The sequence below is a fragment of the Leptonychotes weddellii genome, chromosome 7 (genome assembly GCF_054177405.1).
Source record: "Leptonychotes weddellii isolate Sample4059 chromosome 7, ASM5417740v2, whole genome shotgun sequence".
Classification (NCBI taxonomy): Eukaryota; Metazoa; Chordata; class Mammalia; order Carnivora; family Phocidae; genus Leptonychotes; species Leptonychotes weddellii.
The window spans coordinates 83,893,840-83,910,109 of NC_138375.1; the positions used below are offsets into that span (position 1 = coordinate 83,893,840).

The following is a 16,270-nucleotide window of genomic DNA, read 5'->3' on the forward strand; positions in this document are numbered from 1 at the left end:
AGAGTCTAGACCCATCCTATTTCTATCCCATCCTATTTCTATCCCATCCTATTTCTTTAATTGCTATCTGCATTGGCAGCTCTTAGTAATTTCATGATCTTTTAAATAAATCTATAAAGTCCACAGGGGACTCCCTACCTGATTCATAATCCTTTAATTTGGGCCCCATTAGGGAGATGATGATGACACAAAGATTTTTTTTTTTTTGCCAAGAATAGGGGTTCTGAGAAGGGAAGGGGTGAGAATTCTATGATCTAAAAATCTCCTAATTTACATTTATCATATGTTCTAGGAAATCCCATCTTCCTTCCTGAAGAATTATTTAGATGATTAACTTCACCACAAATGAAGTATTGCTCTTTTAATGGAAAATAAACAGCTTTACCATCAACCTCAATTATGATATAAATTATGAGATTCTTTATCATTTCCCTAAAAAATGAATTTAAGATAAATGATGTTCAATTCTATAATATTTATTACTAAATTATAATTCTTTTCACAATTTTAGATGTGTAGAGGCAGATATGAGAGTCAGTCAAATCTATCCATTTGGGTGGTTTTTGAAACTCAGAGCATTGCTCAATAACTGTGTTGTTATGAAAAAATATATTGGAACAAAATGATGTCAAAAGGCAAATTTCCCAAGGGTTATTTATTGTTCTAGATGTTTATAGATACAAGAAAATTAAAAGCTTCAGTTGGATATAAATATATATTCACGTAGAATCCAGTCTTAACAACAGGATTAACAAGAAGCTGTGTGGTCAAGTCTTTTGTGTATAAAATTTTGAGTCTTAATGCACTGGGTCGCAAGAACTAAGTTCACTGAATCTAAATATTTTAAGGAAGAAATTTAGTAGTTCAGAAGATTATGTTTATAGACCATGCATGTTTTTAAAAAATGCTACCTGCAAGAACTTGTCTGAAATTGTGAACAATGTAAGTTATAAAAATGAATGTTAACAAAAAGTTCACTGTTCCCACCAGATGGTTTGTGGTCCAAATGAGTATATTGAGGGAGAAATCTCTGAATAATGAATGATCATTTACCTTTCATTCTTTGTCAGTAAATTCTGTGGAGAAGAATGACGTAAATTCCATCTACACGATTTGACCAAACACACACACACACACACACACCTTGGCCAAATAAATGTCAGATTGAGAATATGGGAATTTATTACTCTCTCAGGTGATAAATATCACTCTCTTGTTCATTCATTTACTCATAACTGTGCATGACTCATTTACTGATATTAGAGGAATATCCAAACAACCAAGTCAACACTAGATAATCAATATAATAAGTATTGTTAAAGCACAGACCTCTTCATGCATTAAAATAAAGCCAATAACCAGGAGACAAGGTATTCATTAATATTAGTTATTGATCTTTTGAGTGCTTAGGAATAAGCAGAGAAAAGCTTAAGATGAAAATCCTTGTGCTGACTCATAGCAAGTTACTGCAGTGTATCACACTATGAACTTGGCAACTCTGCTTTATGTGGATCTTATGTTTTCAACTCTTGCCCCTCATATGAAAAAATTAAATTCTTCTGAAATCAGCCCCCAACTAATTACATCTCTTAATCATGATCACATTATGTACAAAGAACTTGATTCTTGGCCTAACGTATAATACAGTGGTTAAGAGCATGGACTATGGAGCCTGACTGCCCAGGTTCAACTCCAGGCTCCATAACTAAACTGCTATATAATCTTCTACATTAGCTATGCCTCCAAAGCTTTTGATAATACAGTTTCCTCATCTGCCAAATGGGGAGAATAGAAGCATCTGTCTCACTGGAAAGTTAAGATTCAATAAATTTACTATGTAAAATACTCAGAAGAAGGCCTGACATGTAGAAATCATTCAATATTGCTAGCTATAATTATTATTATTTTAAAAAAACCATCAAGGGGCTATATCATAAGTGTTTTGGGTTTTTTCCCCATTGTTTGTGTGAGTTCTTTCTTTGTTTTAAGCAGAAAGTCTAAACTCTAAGTGTCCCTCAAGGTTCTCCCCCTCTTTTCTCTATTATTCCTCTTCTGTTACTACCCGTCTAAACCAACTCCATTTTCCATATTTCCTTTCTGTGTTCTCCCTTGTCCCTGGATGCTATTATCCTTCCCTGTCCGTGACCTTCCCCTTTACTTCCTGAAAACACTGAAGAAGACAGCGCCTGGGCTGTCTGGGAATATGAAAGTCTATGTGTGGAACTGCAAATTAGTTCAGAGAATCTGAAGCATAGAGTAAGTGTGAGAAAAAAGTGGAAGCTGAGTCTGGAGAGGAGCAGATCACTGAAACTCAGGGCAGTATCTTCCCTCATGGACTACAGTCCCCGAATTCGGAATTATAGAACCTTCATTAGGTGAATATATAATTTAAAGCTGAGGAAAACAGTGCATGTGCACTTACCCAGTTACTCTGAGGGAGAGAAAGAGAGAGAAGAGGAGAGGAGAGGAGAGGAGAGGAGGGGAGAGGAGAGGAGGGGAGGGGAGGGGAGAAACCCTGCCCTGGCTTTGCCATTAATTTATTGTGCGACTTTGGGGAAGTTTACTTACTTTCAGGAAGTAAAGGGGAAGGTCACAGACAGGGAAGGATAAAAGCAGCCAGGGACAAGGGAGAACACAGAAAGGAAATATGGAAAATGGAGTTGGTTTAGATGGGTAGTAACAGAAGAGGGATAATAGAGGAAAGAGGAGGAGAACCTTGAGGGACACTTAAAATAGAGTTTAGACTTTGGCTTAAAACAAAGAAAGAACTCAGGGCAGTATCTTCCCTCATGGACTACGGTCCAGGAATTTGGAATTATAGAACCTTCATTAGATGAATATATAATTTAAAGCTGAGGAAAACAGTGCATGTGCACTTACCCAGTTACTTTGAGGGAGAGAGAGAGAGAAGAGGAGGAGAGGAAGGGAGGGGAGGGGAGGGGAGGGGAGGGAAGAGGAGAAGTAAAGAGAGGAGAGGAGAGGAGAGGAGAGGAGAAGAGGGGAGAGGAGAGAAGGTGAGGGAAGAGAAGAGAAAAGAAATATAGATGTGGGTAAAAACTTGGCTGTCAGCCTGCTCTTTGTCTTTTTGACTCTTCTCAAACCCTAGCCTCCTGAGGGTTTGATAGGCTTTCTTTTCTTTATAGGAAAGTCTTTGAGTATATTGAAGAAGACAGATTTTAAAAATATGTCCAATGCCATATATGAGCCTTTTTGCAGTCTGAAAGTAATCTGGGTATTTACTGAAAATCCATTCGCTTCTTTAGCATTCTGTTCATTATTTCATTTTGATTGATTGATTTAAAACCATTTATTAAATAAAAAATAATATTTTAGCTGAAAGTGTTCAGCACTATAAATCACTACATAGATTAAAATTAATTCTTTATTCTAGTGGTCCCATATTGCTATTCTATGCCCTAGTACTTACATTTTTATTTCACTAAGCACCAAAGAAATTGTTACCACACTCACCTTTATGTAGTGCATGGGTTGCTATTAAGGTAGAGCACAACCATAAGATGCTCTTTATATTTATCAACATCTTGTTCTAGAAATGAAGAAAAACACAAAGGAAACCATAAGCATTCAGGTTTGTGGTGGGCCATAAATCACATGCTATTTGTGCAGTATATGTAATAAGAGTACAAGGGGCAGCTCCCCTTAGATTGTAAAAACAAGATAGAACCTGTAATAGGAAAAGTCATCCCAACACTTTAATTATTAGTTTGACTCTCACCCAATGCAGTTGTTACCAAAATAATCCCAGAACCCACTTTGGGAACATACAACAATATGGATGCACGGGACAACCACAACTGGGTAGGCTGTAGAAAGAACAACTGAGACCACAGCCCGAGCAACTAGTGGCTAGGAACTGGCACAAAGAGGGAGGGGTGACCACAATGTCTATTTAGAAACAGGAAGCTGGTCACAGATGGAGCAGAAGAAGATGGGGAAGCAATAGGCAGAGATGTTGAAAGAGAGGGATTCATATCAAATGTGAGGTGGGAAGGAACATGGTGGTGGTTCCCGCACATGGTATCAAAACAGGGAATAAGGACTTCAGCAGGCTTTTTAAAGCACAGACTCAATTTAGTTTCTAGGAGGCTGAACAAACAAAACAAATGTATTATAAGGAGCTGTTAATTACAAAAAGACCAGTGCTTGCCATGAGGTTTTTTTTTTTTTTTAAGATTTTATTTATTTATTTGAGAGAGAGAATGAGAGACAGAGAGCACGAGAGGGAAGGGGATCAGAGGAGAAGCAGACCCCCTGCTGAGCAGGGAGCCCGATGTGGGACTTGATCCCGGGACTCTAGGATCATGACCTGAGCTGAAGGCAGTCGCTTAACCAATTGAGCTACCCAGGCGCCCTGCCATGAGTTTTAAAGCAGTTCCAACAGTTCCTAAGTCTGAAGGGTGAAAAAAAGAAAGAAAAACTCTGTTCAGAGAGTCAAGAAACCCTGCCCTGGCTTTGCCATTAATTTATTGTGTGACTTTGGGGAAGACATTTAACAGTCTGGGTCTCAGAATGGTCCCTTCCAGCTTGAATTTCTATGAAGCTGTAATTATGAGGCAGATAAGTACCAGTGTTGGGGACCATCTGGAACGCAAAGAGACAATCTCAGAAGAACTGCAGATTATTTGATCCCCATGGTTGTTCCTTTCTCAGCTACATTTAGAACTGTTCTGTAACGGTCCTTCTTGGTTGGCTACCCAGCAGCCTTTCTTCTTTCTCCTTTCTAACAAAATTCCCATTCCATTCTCCTGTCTACCCTCCTTCACACAGCCATACACCTTAGAGAAGCCTGAGTCAAACCCAGCCCGAGGGAATGATCTTGATTATCCTAAGTCAATCACACTGCTCCCATTCCTTTCACCAATGACTGGTTTTGGAATGAGTATATGAGGCAGTCTTAACTAATGAGATGTGAGGGGATCTCAGCAGGGCAGAAGGGATGCTCCTAGGAGAGGGACATTCATCTTAAGAGTAGAAAGTGAAATTTCAGGTTGTATCATAAAAAAGCTATTAAAGAAAATGCATTCCATGAGTATTAACTGAATCTAAGAAACCTTTTTATAAATATACTTATAAACAATAATTTCCTATCTTCATTAGAGAAAAAATTGTCCTCAATTTTTTTTATTTTTTCAGGAGACTTTTATAAGCATAATGGTAAAAGCCTGGTCTCCACCTGAATTCAAGTTCTGAATCCTTTACTAATACTCTGCAATTTGGGGGTAAATTACTAACTCTCTCATTTTCAGTAGCTTTTTAATTGTGAAAAGTAGTACTTAACTATTGGAGTGAATGTGAGGATTGATAAAATAATGCATATGAAATATAGCTCAGGGATACACAGTGTATTCAGTACTCAATATTTCTTACTAAAATTACTAATTCAGGTTTTCTACAGATGTTCTCTTCCTGCTTTCATATCACTAATAGTAAAAAGAAAAGTATTTGAAGCTGTTGGATTTGAAAATTATAACCTTGGTTGCCACTATAGAAGCAGTGGATAAGTTTATGCTTATAATAAATTGCTCTAAAACTTTTTTCTATGTGCTTTGAGTCATTTCTTGTAAACATGTTTTATCTTCTCTGTAGAACAGTAGGCTCCGTAGAACAGAGCTAGTATTACACTCAGTTTACTAATTCCCGTAATATTCCCATAATATTTCCACAGGGCCAGCTTCAGAGTAGACCTTGAGGAAGGTTTATAGACCAAATGCAGGACCACTGCCTCCACTTCCTATTCTGAAACACACTCTGAAGCCAAGGGCCAACAATCTCTTATGACTATGGGAAAGTAGGCTAATTAAACGTGAAATACATTTAAACCAGTCCAGTTGACTATTCATCATGTCATGATAATATTTGATGTTTGTCAATATTTGGACATTGGTGTTAGATCTCATAACAAGATCAGAGAAAGTGTGACCATGACCCAGGAATGGGTCTTCTGCATCCTAATTTCCTCTCTAAGACCAATACTCAAAGTGTAACTTTTTGTGCCATACTTCAACCTTATAAAAGTATCTTTTTTTTTTTAAGAGAGGGAGGAAAATGGTTTTTCATCTATATAACAAGTATATTCATCACTTGCCTTAAGATTGCCCCAAGACAAGGCTAGCGAAGGAAGCCAGTGCATTAAAAATACAAGGGAGAGATCAGTCATGTCTTAAATATATCTACATAAATATATTTTAACAAATTCCCAACATTCAAAAACTAGGGTTTTCACAGTAAGTCTCAGATCTCTTTTGACAAATCAGATCAAACAAGTCTAGGTCCATATTCTTGCTGGCCAGCCATCAGCACTAGGCAAGGAGCAGGCTCTCACCCTGGCTCCGTGTACTCAAGGTCATCACTCGCCCCACTCGGCTTCTCATCCATTTCTACTCCATTCCTGTTCCCTTTAGGCACCTGATTTAAAGAATGGTCATTTATTTCTTTAGTCAATATCTCAGAGTGCTTTTACTGATCTTAATTGCCTTAGAACTACATTTCTGTGGTCTCTTCCTTGGCGTCTACGGGCATTCATTCCATTTCTCTAATTTTCTTAAGGCTATGTCCATGTTCATGTTGTTAAGGCACACTATTTACCTTCTGCATTGGATCTTACTAGATAAGAAACTTTCTAAAACCTCTTTCTTTTTTTTAGGACCACTCTAACCCCCCACTTCTATTCTTCCCACTTCCATGTCTTGTAAGCATAATCTGCTAGTGATAACATGTCTGTCTGCATAGAAAGACCTAGGAGATATGAAAGTGCCTATATTTAGCCTTCACTCCAGTGAAATCAGTGAGAAGAGGAGAAAGTCATCAAACAATCAGGGCACAGCTGACTGAAGCTGTTTAATTGCCTAGGAGACAGAAGAGACAAGGTTAACAAGACTCCTGTACATGACAAATGTCTGCAAAAAGGGTAAGGGTCATGCCAAGGATGGGCTGCCTTGAAGAAAGAGAGCCAAGGTTCTAGTAAACAGATATTTAATATTCTCCCTTAATCCTCCCTTAATCTTGGGGAAGATCCTCTGAGCAAAGGGTGACTTAAGGACACAGACATAGAGATTTTGTCTTCTAGTCTTCAAATTAGTTACCTTGGACAACCAATTGTCTAGGACACCTCAACCACAAGGTGAATATAAGGAGTATTGCCTACCATATTGCTCCTGGGTGCATTCTCACAGGAAGAATCACTGCAACGCAGAGAGAAATATCATGGTTTAAGCAGGACATCTTATAAATTTATTTCACAGAAGTAATTGTGCCATGTGAATTTATCACTAACCTGTGACTGGATTCCTGAACTGGGACATAGCTAAGCTTTCTCATGTCATTGCCCCTTGGTACTGCCCTTTTCTCTGCCTGGCTAACTCCTTCCTCATTACTCTGTCTAAAACACACTGCATTCTCTATTCCTTTTGCCATGCTCTATTTTCATCACAGCACATAGCACATATCATTTTATTTATATATTTGGGAATTGCCTTTCTCTACCCACCATAATATAAGCTCTGGGAGAGCAGTCTTTGATGTTTTGTTCATTACTCAGGACACTCAGTAAAATATGCTCATTTTTTTTTTTTACATAATAAGATGCATATTATAAACACTGTTTGGTACATTCCTTTCTTCATTTAAAATACAGTGTATCTTGGAGAATGTTCCAAATCAGCAAATACAGTTTTTCTGGGTTGTTTTTAACAACCATATAGTTTTCCATTAGATGAATGCAGCATCTTGTATTTCACCAGTTCCTATGATAAGACTTTAAGCTGGCTTCATGTTTTTGCTATTAGAAACAATGCTGCAAAGGGCATCCTTGTCCATTTGTCTTGGGTGACATTTGTGCCAGTATCTATATGACAATGTCCAGAAGAGAATCGCTGGGTCAAAGAGTATATGCATTTTTTAAATTTTTTGGTAGCTCTTACCAAATTATTTTGTAAAGAAGATGAACCTATTTATATTGCCACAGTAGTATGTGAGAGATCCACTTTCCCCACAACATGGCTGACAAAACCTTCATCGAACTTTTTTATCTTTACTACTGTGATGGATGAAAAAATAGTGCAGTATATCATTGTTTTTCAATTACTATTTCTTTAATTATGAATGAGACTGAGCAATTTCTCATATGATTAAAAAAATATTTTTTCTTCTGCCAACTGCCTGTATTTCACATTTGATATTTTTTGGATGGGTTGTGGTCTTTTACTTATTTGTAAAAGTTCTTGGTATACCAAAAGAGTTATTAGCTCTTTGTCTCTCATATGTTCCAATGTGTTACTTGTTTTTGTGTAAATAATTTAATGGTTATTTACTCATACTTATCAGTCTTCTCTAGTATGGCTTCTGGATTTTATCTTTTGCTTAGAACAGGTTTCTCTACTCCTATTTTATTATTTTAAAAATCCTATAAGTTCTTCTAGTTATTTTTTTATTTTATTTTAGTTTTGAGAGAGAGAGAACATGTACAAGCCAGGGCGGGGTGGGGGGGCAGAGGCAGAGGGAGAGAGAGACTCTTAAGCAGGCTCCACACCCAGGATAGAGCCCCACATGGAGCTGGATCTCATGACCCTCAGATCATGACCTGAGCTGAAACCAAGAGTAGGAAGCTTAACCAACTGAGCCTCCCAGGTGCCCCCTCTAGTTATTTTTTTAATATCATTCCCTACATCTCATATTTGGTCATCTTAACTTTATTTAAGGAAAAGAAATGAAGTAGAGATTGACTCTTATTCTGAGTGGACCAATCAGTTGTCCCCAAATCATTTGTTGAATAATCCTTCTTTTCCACTGAATTTCCATGTCTATTCTAGTATATTTCTGGACTCTGTCTCCTGTTAAGTGAAACTAGACAATTCTTAAAGCAAAATGCTCCTATCTAACTCACTTTATAGATTTAGTAGGAAATATGTGATTTAGGTAATAGTGTTTTTATTGAGATTATAGAATTAGATCAATATGAGTCCCATGGATATAATATTAACACCACTTATTTGTATAGTTTTCCATTTGCCAAAGCTTTCCCACAGGTATTCACCATTTTGATGTGTATAACTATATATGCATTTAATAGATTCTGACATCAAGCTTTTTGATTCCAAGTCTAGTGTTCATTCCACCACACCATAGGTAATAGCAACTCAGTAATTTAATAATAAAAAATTATTGTCACATATTATATATGTGTTTATTATAAGCTATGTAGTCTCATTTTTATAGACATAAGCACCTCTTAAAATTCTTAAAAGAACAAGGTAGGATATATATAGATACAGAAATTAGGTAAATTTAAACATAGATGTGCATTCACACCCTTTTATAGTTGATAGATCTATCCAGAGGAGTTTCAGGAAACATAACAGACAAACACATTCAACAAAGTCACTTTGCCCTGACCACTGAAATACAACCACCCTGGCACATTCAATGATAAGAACCTAGCAGAGTAAAAACAAAACAAACAAACAAAAAAACAACCCAAACACTGGGGAATACATATAAATACAATATAAACACATAAATGTACATTTATGTATGGGGGGTGTGGGGAGAGTGGGTGTAATTTTCTAAATCTAGGCTACCAGAGGAAACAGGCAAAAACTCACTAATTGAAGCAGAGCTTGACCAAGACATTTATCTCTAGGCATGCCTGGGTGGCTCAGTTGGTTCAGTGTCTGCCTTCGGCTCAGGTCATGATCCCAGGGTCCTGGGATCGAGTCCCGAATTGTGCTCCTTGCTTAGCAGGGAGTCTGCTTCTCCCTCTCCCTCAGGCTGCTGCTCCCCCCAGTGTGTGCTCTCTCTCTCTCTGACAAATAAAATTAAAAAAAAAAAGACATTTATCTCTACTTCCTCTTGTTCTTTTTTTTTCTTTTTTAAAGATTTTATATATTTATTTGAGAGAGAGAGAACAAGCAGGGGCAGGGGGAGAAGCAGACTCTCCCCATCAGGAGAGCCTGATGCGGGGCTTGATTGCAGGACCCTGAGATCATGACCTGAGCCGAAGGCAGACGCTTAACTGACTGAACCACCCAGGTGCCCATCTACTTCCTCTTGTTCTGATTCCCAATCAGAGGGAGTACCAGCCTTGTGTTTTCTGGTAAAGTATAGACCTATGCAACAATGAGCATGTTTTCTCAGACTAGAGCAACTCACCCCCAACAATGAGTGTGAGTCCTCACTGGTTTCTCTAGGTGGGTGGTGAAATAATCACCTACTGTAGTATAGTCACTGATTCTTCTCAAGATAACTGTGTATCTTGAGAAGTTGGGTCAGTCAAAGGGCAATATCCCATTTTAAATATTGTGTCTACTGATGTCTGTCAATGAATAAAGTCAACAAAACTGTTTAAACTGCAGTAGGAAAGAAAAGATTGGTTGTGTGACTATTGGAAGACAGCCTTGGTGGGTCTTTATGCTCTCAAAGGCTCTAAAGCTCAATTAGTGATCACTCATCAACCACAAAGTACTTATGCATAATAATGTGAGGAAAGAGAGAACAAAGACTATATTTTTAACATTAATCATATTCAACCTTAAGTTAGCTTTTTAAGTCCTTTGCAAACAGAATTTACAAGCATGCAGACATCGGTATCTTAGAATATCAGAGACATTCCCCTCCAGTTTGCAAGCACAGAGAAAAATTAGAGGAAACCTACACGGGGAAACATATAAAGCTAGGGGGGGATTCTTTTCAAACTTCATTTTTTTAAAGCAGAAACAATTTAGGAATAACTTTTAATTTATCTACTAGGAAAAACAAACTAAAAGCTTGAATTCTGACATAAACCCTTAGATGGTCTTGTTCTTATCCCTCTTCCCACCACCCACAAGATTAAGGACTGTGGACTTCCTGCTGGAGGAAGTAATTGCTCAATCACTTTGGAATCCACTGGAACCCTTCGCTGTATTAGTTTGGACAGACATATACAATTATGAAATCTTCCTTTTTTACTGAGAGATCGCACTAGAAGTCAGTCCCTGAGACCTTCTGCCTGATATGCTCTTATATCCAAGTGACATATTCTCGGAACTGGGAACAGATTTCATCTCAGAAAACTAATTGTTGCTCCCATTGATGCCTTCCCATTTTTACATTAAACTCACAACATCCTATTTCAGGACTTCACATGAATATTTTCATGATAGCTTTGGCACAGTTGACAAGCAGTACTTAAAATAATTTAGGTCACAGCTTTTAGAAGGAGTCAAAAAGAAAGGGAAAGTGTACCAATTAGATAATCAGAATTTGAGATCTCAGAGATCCTTAAAACCCTGTTCTCTGAAGTAAAGCGAGGAAGCAAGAGAGTTTAAAATGCAGCTCTAAGTGGCAGTGTCTAGACTGCGCCACGTTCCCCCAAGTTACTAGCTCCGTCATTTCATAAATGTGTGCTGAGCTCCCACTGTGGGCCAAACCCGTGCTAAGGGTCCTGATGCACAGGGACCTGAGTTACACCCGCAGCCCCTTAATGTTTGAGCTCATTGGAATTACATCAGTCCTCTCAAATGGCAATCATTCGCCATTCTAGACGCACGACAGTCTGGACGTGATTATCCTGTAATTGACTAAAAATAGTCTTTAAACCTACTTGAACGTATTTTAAAAGTCAATATATGGAGTACAGAATAAACTCGTGTCATTTTTCTGCCGAAAAAGTTTGCTTGGAGTAAATCTTTACTTCCTCCCTGTTGCAAGGCAAACAGTCCTCCTACCGCTCCCAAGAAGCAAGAAAAATTGTTTTCACATTATTAATAAGAGTGCTTAGCACCTTCTGGACAGAAGTCGGGTAGCCTCCAGCAGCAGCCCGCAGCCTAAGCGCCGAGGGCGCGACCGCGGAGCTTCCAGCCGTGAGCCCCGCCCAGCCTTTCCCCGCCCCGCCCCGCCCCCGCCGAAAGCGCAAGGCCCCGCCCCCATTGGCCTCTGGGCGGGGACCCGAGGCACCGCGCCAGCGTTCAGGCTGGGCGGACTGCCGGTTCGGCAGAGCGGTTGTCTCAGAGCCCAAGTCACACCCGTCTCTGGCCGGGAACTAAAGCCCCAGCCCACGTGGCGGCGGCTGGAGAACTCCGGCGTAGCGAGGAGCGCCCGGCGCGGCTCCTACCCCGCGCCTGCTGAGCGAGTGGGGCTCGGCCCGAGGCCCCAGCCACTTTAAAGGGCTCGTTTCTCCCCTACCCTTCCATCCTGGGACGCCGCTTTAGTCGCGTTTGTTGTCACTTATTTAAAATATATCTTAAAACAAGACGCGAAATTCGGCCTCAAACTTCGATACGTACCCTACCTGTCCTCTCCTGGCTGTTTGCGTCCGTCAGCCCCATCTCCGCTCTCTTCTTCTTCCCGCTTCCTACCCTTCCCTTGCCTTCTCTTCTTTTTCTTCCCGTCGCACTCCTTCCCCCAAATTTCCATGTTCGATGTGTGTCTTGAAATTGATTAAGTTTAAACTTTGGATTAGGGGCCTTTCTTTTGCCATATCCTGGGGCGGGGCCCTAGTATTGGGTTCAAGTGGTCAAGGGCCTTAGTAAAGTTTCCAAAAGTAAAGCATTCTGTATTATATTTCTTAAAGTAATGCGTAAGATTGAACATCAAGCCCTCCAAAACCTGGATTCGCCCCTGGCAAGCTTCAGACTTGGCCCAGGGCGCTGCGCACATCCCCGAGGACCCGCGAGCTGGCGCTTCTGCACTTCGCAAAGACAAGGTCTCCTTTCAGGGCCCTCCAAATCCCTAGATTTACGTCGCAGAGTCTGAAATAGAAAACTAACGACTAAAGGTTCTTCATCCTTGAATATATGGTTGTAAAAGTGGCTCGGTTTCCTCCACCTGTGCTGCACTTCTCCATCAGGGGGCGCCCACACCCGCCACAAAACACCCTATTCCTAGACATCTGGGTTCTGCAAGCCCTCAGCACGCCTACTGGGGGCAGATCCGAGGGAGCTCATTGCCTCTCTCGCTCCTCCCTCCTAGCCTGCCTCCGCGGACCCGGGAGGCAGGGATTTCACACTAGCCATTCATTTGTCAGCCGTGGGGGAGGGGACGCAGGAGCGAGAGAGACTGAACAGAGGCTGGGAGAGGGGAAGGGAGGCAGAGAAGATGGAGACAGAAGAGGGAGACACAAAGATGAGAAACGGGACACAGCGAAACTGTCTTTCTGTCTGTGGGTGTGCGCACGGTGCGACAGCTCTCCAGGCGTTGCGTAGATTTCTTCCCCCTCCCGCAGCATCTCCCGGGGACAAGCAGGACTTGCTGGGGCGCAGCTGGATCGGAGAGCAAATAGTTTAAGCTATGACACCGTATTTCTAACCCGCTCTCCGCTGCCTAACACACAGACCGCTCCACGCCCAGTGACACAGACAGCAGCAAGCTGGGACAGCCCTGTGGCCCCCATATCCGCACGCACTGGGGATGTCGCCCCGCGGCGCCCACACCTCTGTAGGGTGGTGGGACGCTCCAGCCTAGGGCGTCCACCGGGGCTCCCGGCACTCGCTCTCCCTGGCCGCTGGATTAGCCAGTAAAGTTGCTCAACTAGGGCGAAGAGCTGGGAGGGTGTGGGGAGATGGAAGGAAAAGAAGGACCGCTTTAGTCGGGGCGAGAAGGCTGGTCCTAGAGGCCCCAGATTCGGGTCCCCGCACCACCTTTGTCTAGAGAGCGCTCTGAGCCCTGGTTTGCTCGTTAAGACCAGAGTGGAAGCCTCCACTTCGCTCTTCTGGGTGAAAGAAAATTCTTGCACATCTCTGATGGTTCAAGGCAAGCTTTTCCCGCCCAGGCGCTTCCCAGACCGCCGCGGCACTCCAACAACCCCACCCCCATCCCCTGCTCCCTCCCGGCCAGCCCCTGCGCTCCGCGCGCAGGACAAAAGAACCCAGGGGCACCAGGGAGGGCCTTGACAGCCCCCAAGTCTCCAAAGAGACGCAGCCCAGGCACCCCGCACATCCCCCGGCCGGACCTCTTTCCAGACTGCTTGCGGGCCGGGGGGGGGGGGTCACGTCTGCCCAGGTCCCGGGTTGCTGCGGCGCGGGATCGTCCTGTCAGGAGCTGCCCTGGAGCAGCATTCCAGGAACGCCGGGCACTGACCACACACCAGGGGCCCGGAAGCCAGGTGGCCCGCACCAAGGCGGCTTCGGGGACTTGCAAGTGGACAAGTCTCGGGAGTCCCCATTCAAACTTTTGCCTCGAGCAGGTTAACAAAAAAAGCTCAAGGTGCCAGCGGTCCCTCCAGCTCTCCAGCTCAAGACCCCAATACTTTTCTAAGGATTCTCTACAATTCTCTTCCCTCCCTTCCCCCAATTCCGTTAGTCCTTCTACCCCCACCCCATTCCGGGCTTCTTTTGTCTGGATCTTTTCAGCACCACGGTCCCTCGGTATTCCTCTCTCCAAACGTCCTTCTGAAAGTTACCTGCATTTTTAAAGTGCATATATTTTCTTAACTTCGCCTTACAGCTAGTTCTCTTTGCCTTAATTAAAACCTTCTACCAATTAAAATGTACTTCGTTTTTCTAAGCTCGCTCGTTTTTGTTGTTTTTTTTTTTCCTATTTTTTTTTTTTTTTTTTTTGTTAAAAGGGGGAACAAAAGAAACGTGATTACCTTGAAAGGCGGCTTATTGCAGTTTGGGGGATAAAAATCACCGCAGCGCTGCGCGAATGGGCTCGGTGTTGCCGGGGCGGGTCACATAGGAAGCTCGGTGGCCTGGGGAAGGGTGCGGAGGGTGCGGGACGGTGCTGAAGGATGCAGGAGGATGCGGGGCTGGCCGCAGATCCCCGTCCCAGCGCCTGTCCACAGCACCTAATGTTCGCGGCTGTTGCTCCCGCCCGCCTGGAGTTCTTCCCCAGAAAGGCTCGGGGCAGCTCGCCTGCAAGTTCAAATGCGGGTTGTGACACCCATCATCATTATATCACTGTACCGTCAGCACCGAGGAGGAGACTCAGCGAGGAGGAGGAGGAGGAAGAGGAGGAGGGTTCATTCACAGGCTCCTGAAGCGCTCGGCAGCTTCAGCCACTCCTAAGAGCCCAGGCTTGGAAAGCAGGCAGACGGGCGGAAAGGCAGCTCCCCGCGCCTGCGGTAGGGACCGCCTGCCTCCCTCCCCAGGCACTCCCACCTCTCGGCGTTTCTTCCTGACAAGAAGTACCAATCGGCTTGGGGACAGCAGTGCTCCCCATTCAGCGACTCACTAAGTAACATCGCGCTGTGCGCACGGAAACCACTGCCCTCCCACCCCTCCCCACCCCCACTTCCCCGCCCCCTGTGCTGCCAGTTCTGGGTTAGGGGAAAGGAGCCCCCAGGCTCTGGTGGGGCAGGCCAGCACTAGACAATTGCGCACCCTCAGTTCTTCTTGGGAGCGAATGAAACTCTGCAAAATCAGCAGAGAACTTGGTTACAGCGTGTTTACGAGGCCACAGAACCTGCCTGTCCCATCTGAGGGAAGTGTCAGGCTTGCGCCTCCAGCCAACCTGAAAGAGACACTGAGAAAACCAGATCCTTCTAAGACCTAGAGGGAAAGTGTAAGAACTGCCTTACCCGGGAACTGCCCCAAGGGGAGCCCGACGTCATAGCGCAATTTACAAAGACCCTGGTAATAAAGGCTTGGACAGGAAATTCCCCGAAGCAAATCCCCTGTCGGATTTCAACAGATTCTCTAACTCTGCCGCAAACGTACAGAAGTCTAGATTTTGCTTTCTTCCTTCTTCTTTTCCCTCAGTTTTTCAAAGTGTCCCTCATGGTAGAATATTTAATAATTTTTCTGAGTAACAGAGACTCCTTGGATGTACCAATCCCCTTCCTTGTGGTCAGGAAATGGGACCACAATCTTTCTTGAGTTTTTGTGATTTTTGTTTTCAGCCAGGCTGACCAACTATGTAAACAACATCAACACAAGGAAGAGTCCCCTGCATTGTGTTACAAAAGGTTTCCTATAGGACCTTAGAGAGCAAAGGGTCAACCAGTTGACACAAAGGATTTCTCCCTCTTAGAAAAGAGGGACTTTGTATTTTCCTTTTCTTTGAAGTCAAGTATGAGTTTATACAATGGGAACAAAATAAGTCCAAGGTGCACATCAGTTTCAACATGGATACTGGAGTGGACAGCAAATTTTTCTTTCTACACAAACATGGAAGTATCCTCATGATTATTCTCTCTGAAGTCTCTACTTAGAAAATTATATCAAATACAACAGTGATGATTAAAGAAAAAAGTCCAGTTTCACTCTGAATTTCTTTGAGTGGGTTGGCTTTTAGACTCATACTTTAAAACTTGTAGAAGCCTAGACTTCTGTGC

At 42.6% G+C, this 16,270-nt stretch overlaps 1 protein-coding gene across 4 annotated transcripts in view; it reads right to left on the reverse strand.

The window, feature by feature from the left end:
- Positions 1 to 15,115, reverse strand: part of VCAN (versican) — a 109,084-nt gene extending 93,969 nt beyond the window's left edge. For 3 of the 4 annotated variants that reach the window (XM_081826616.1, XM_081826615.1, XM_081826614.1), the window contains exon 1: positions 3,472 to 3,547. In XM_081826616.1, the coding sequence (XP_081682742.1) occupies positions 3,472 to 3,541 (70 nt within the window). In that variant the 5' untranslated portion in view covers positions 3,542 to 3,547. Of the gene's footprint in view, positions 1 to 3,471; positions 3,548 to 14,584 lie in introns of those variants that run through there. The other variant, XM_081826613.1, reaches the window with a different exon arrangement.
- Between the last annotated feature and the right edge of the window lie 1,155 nt (positions 15,116 to 16,270).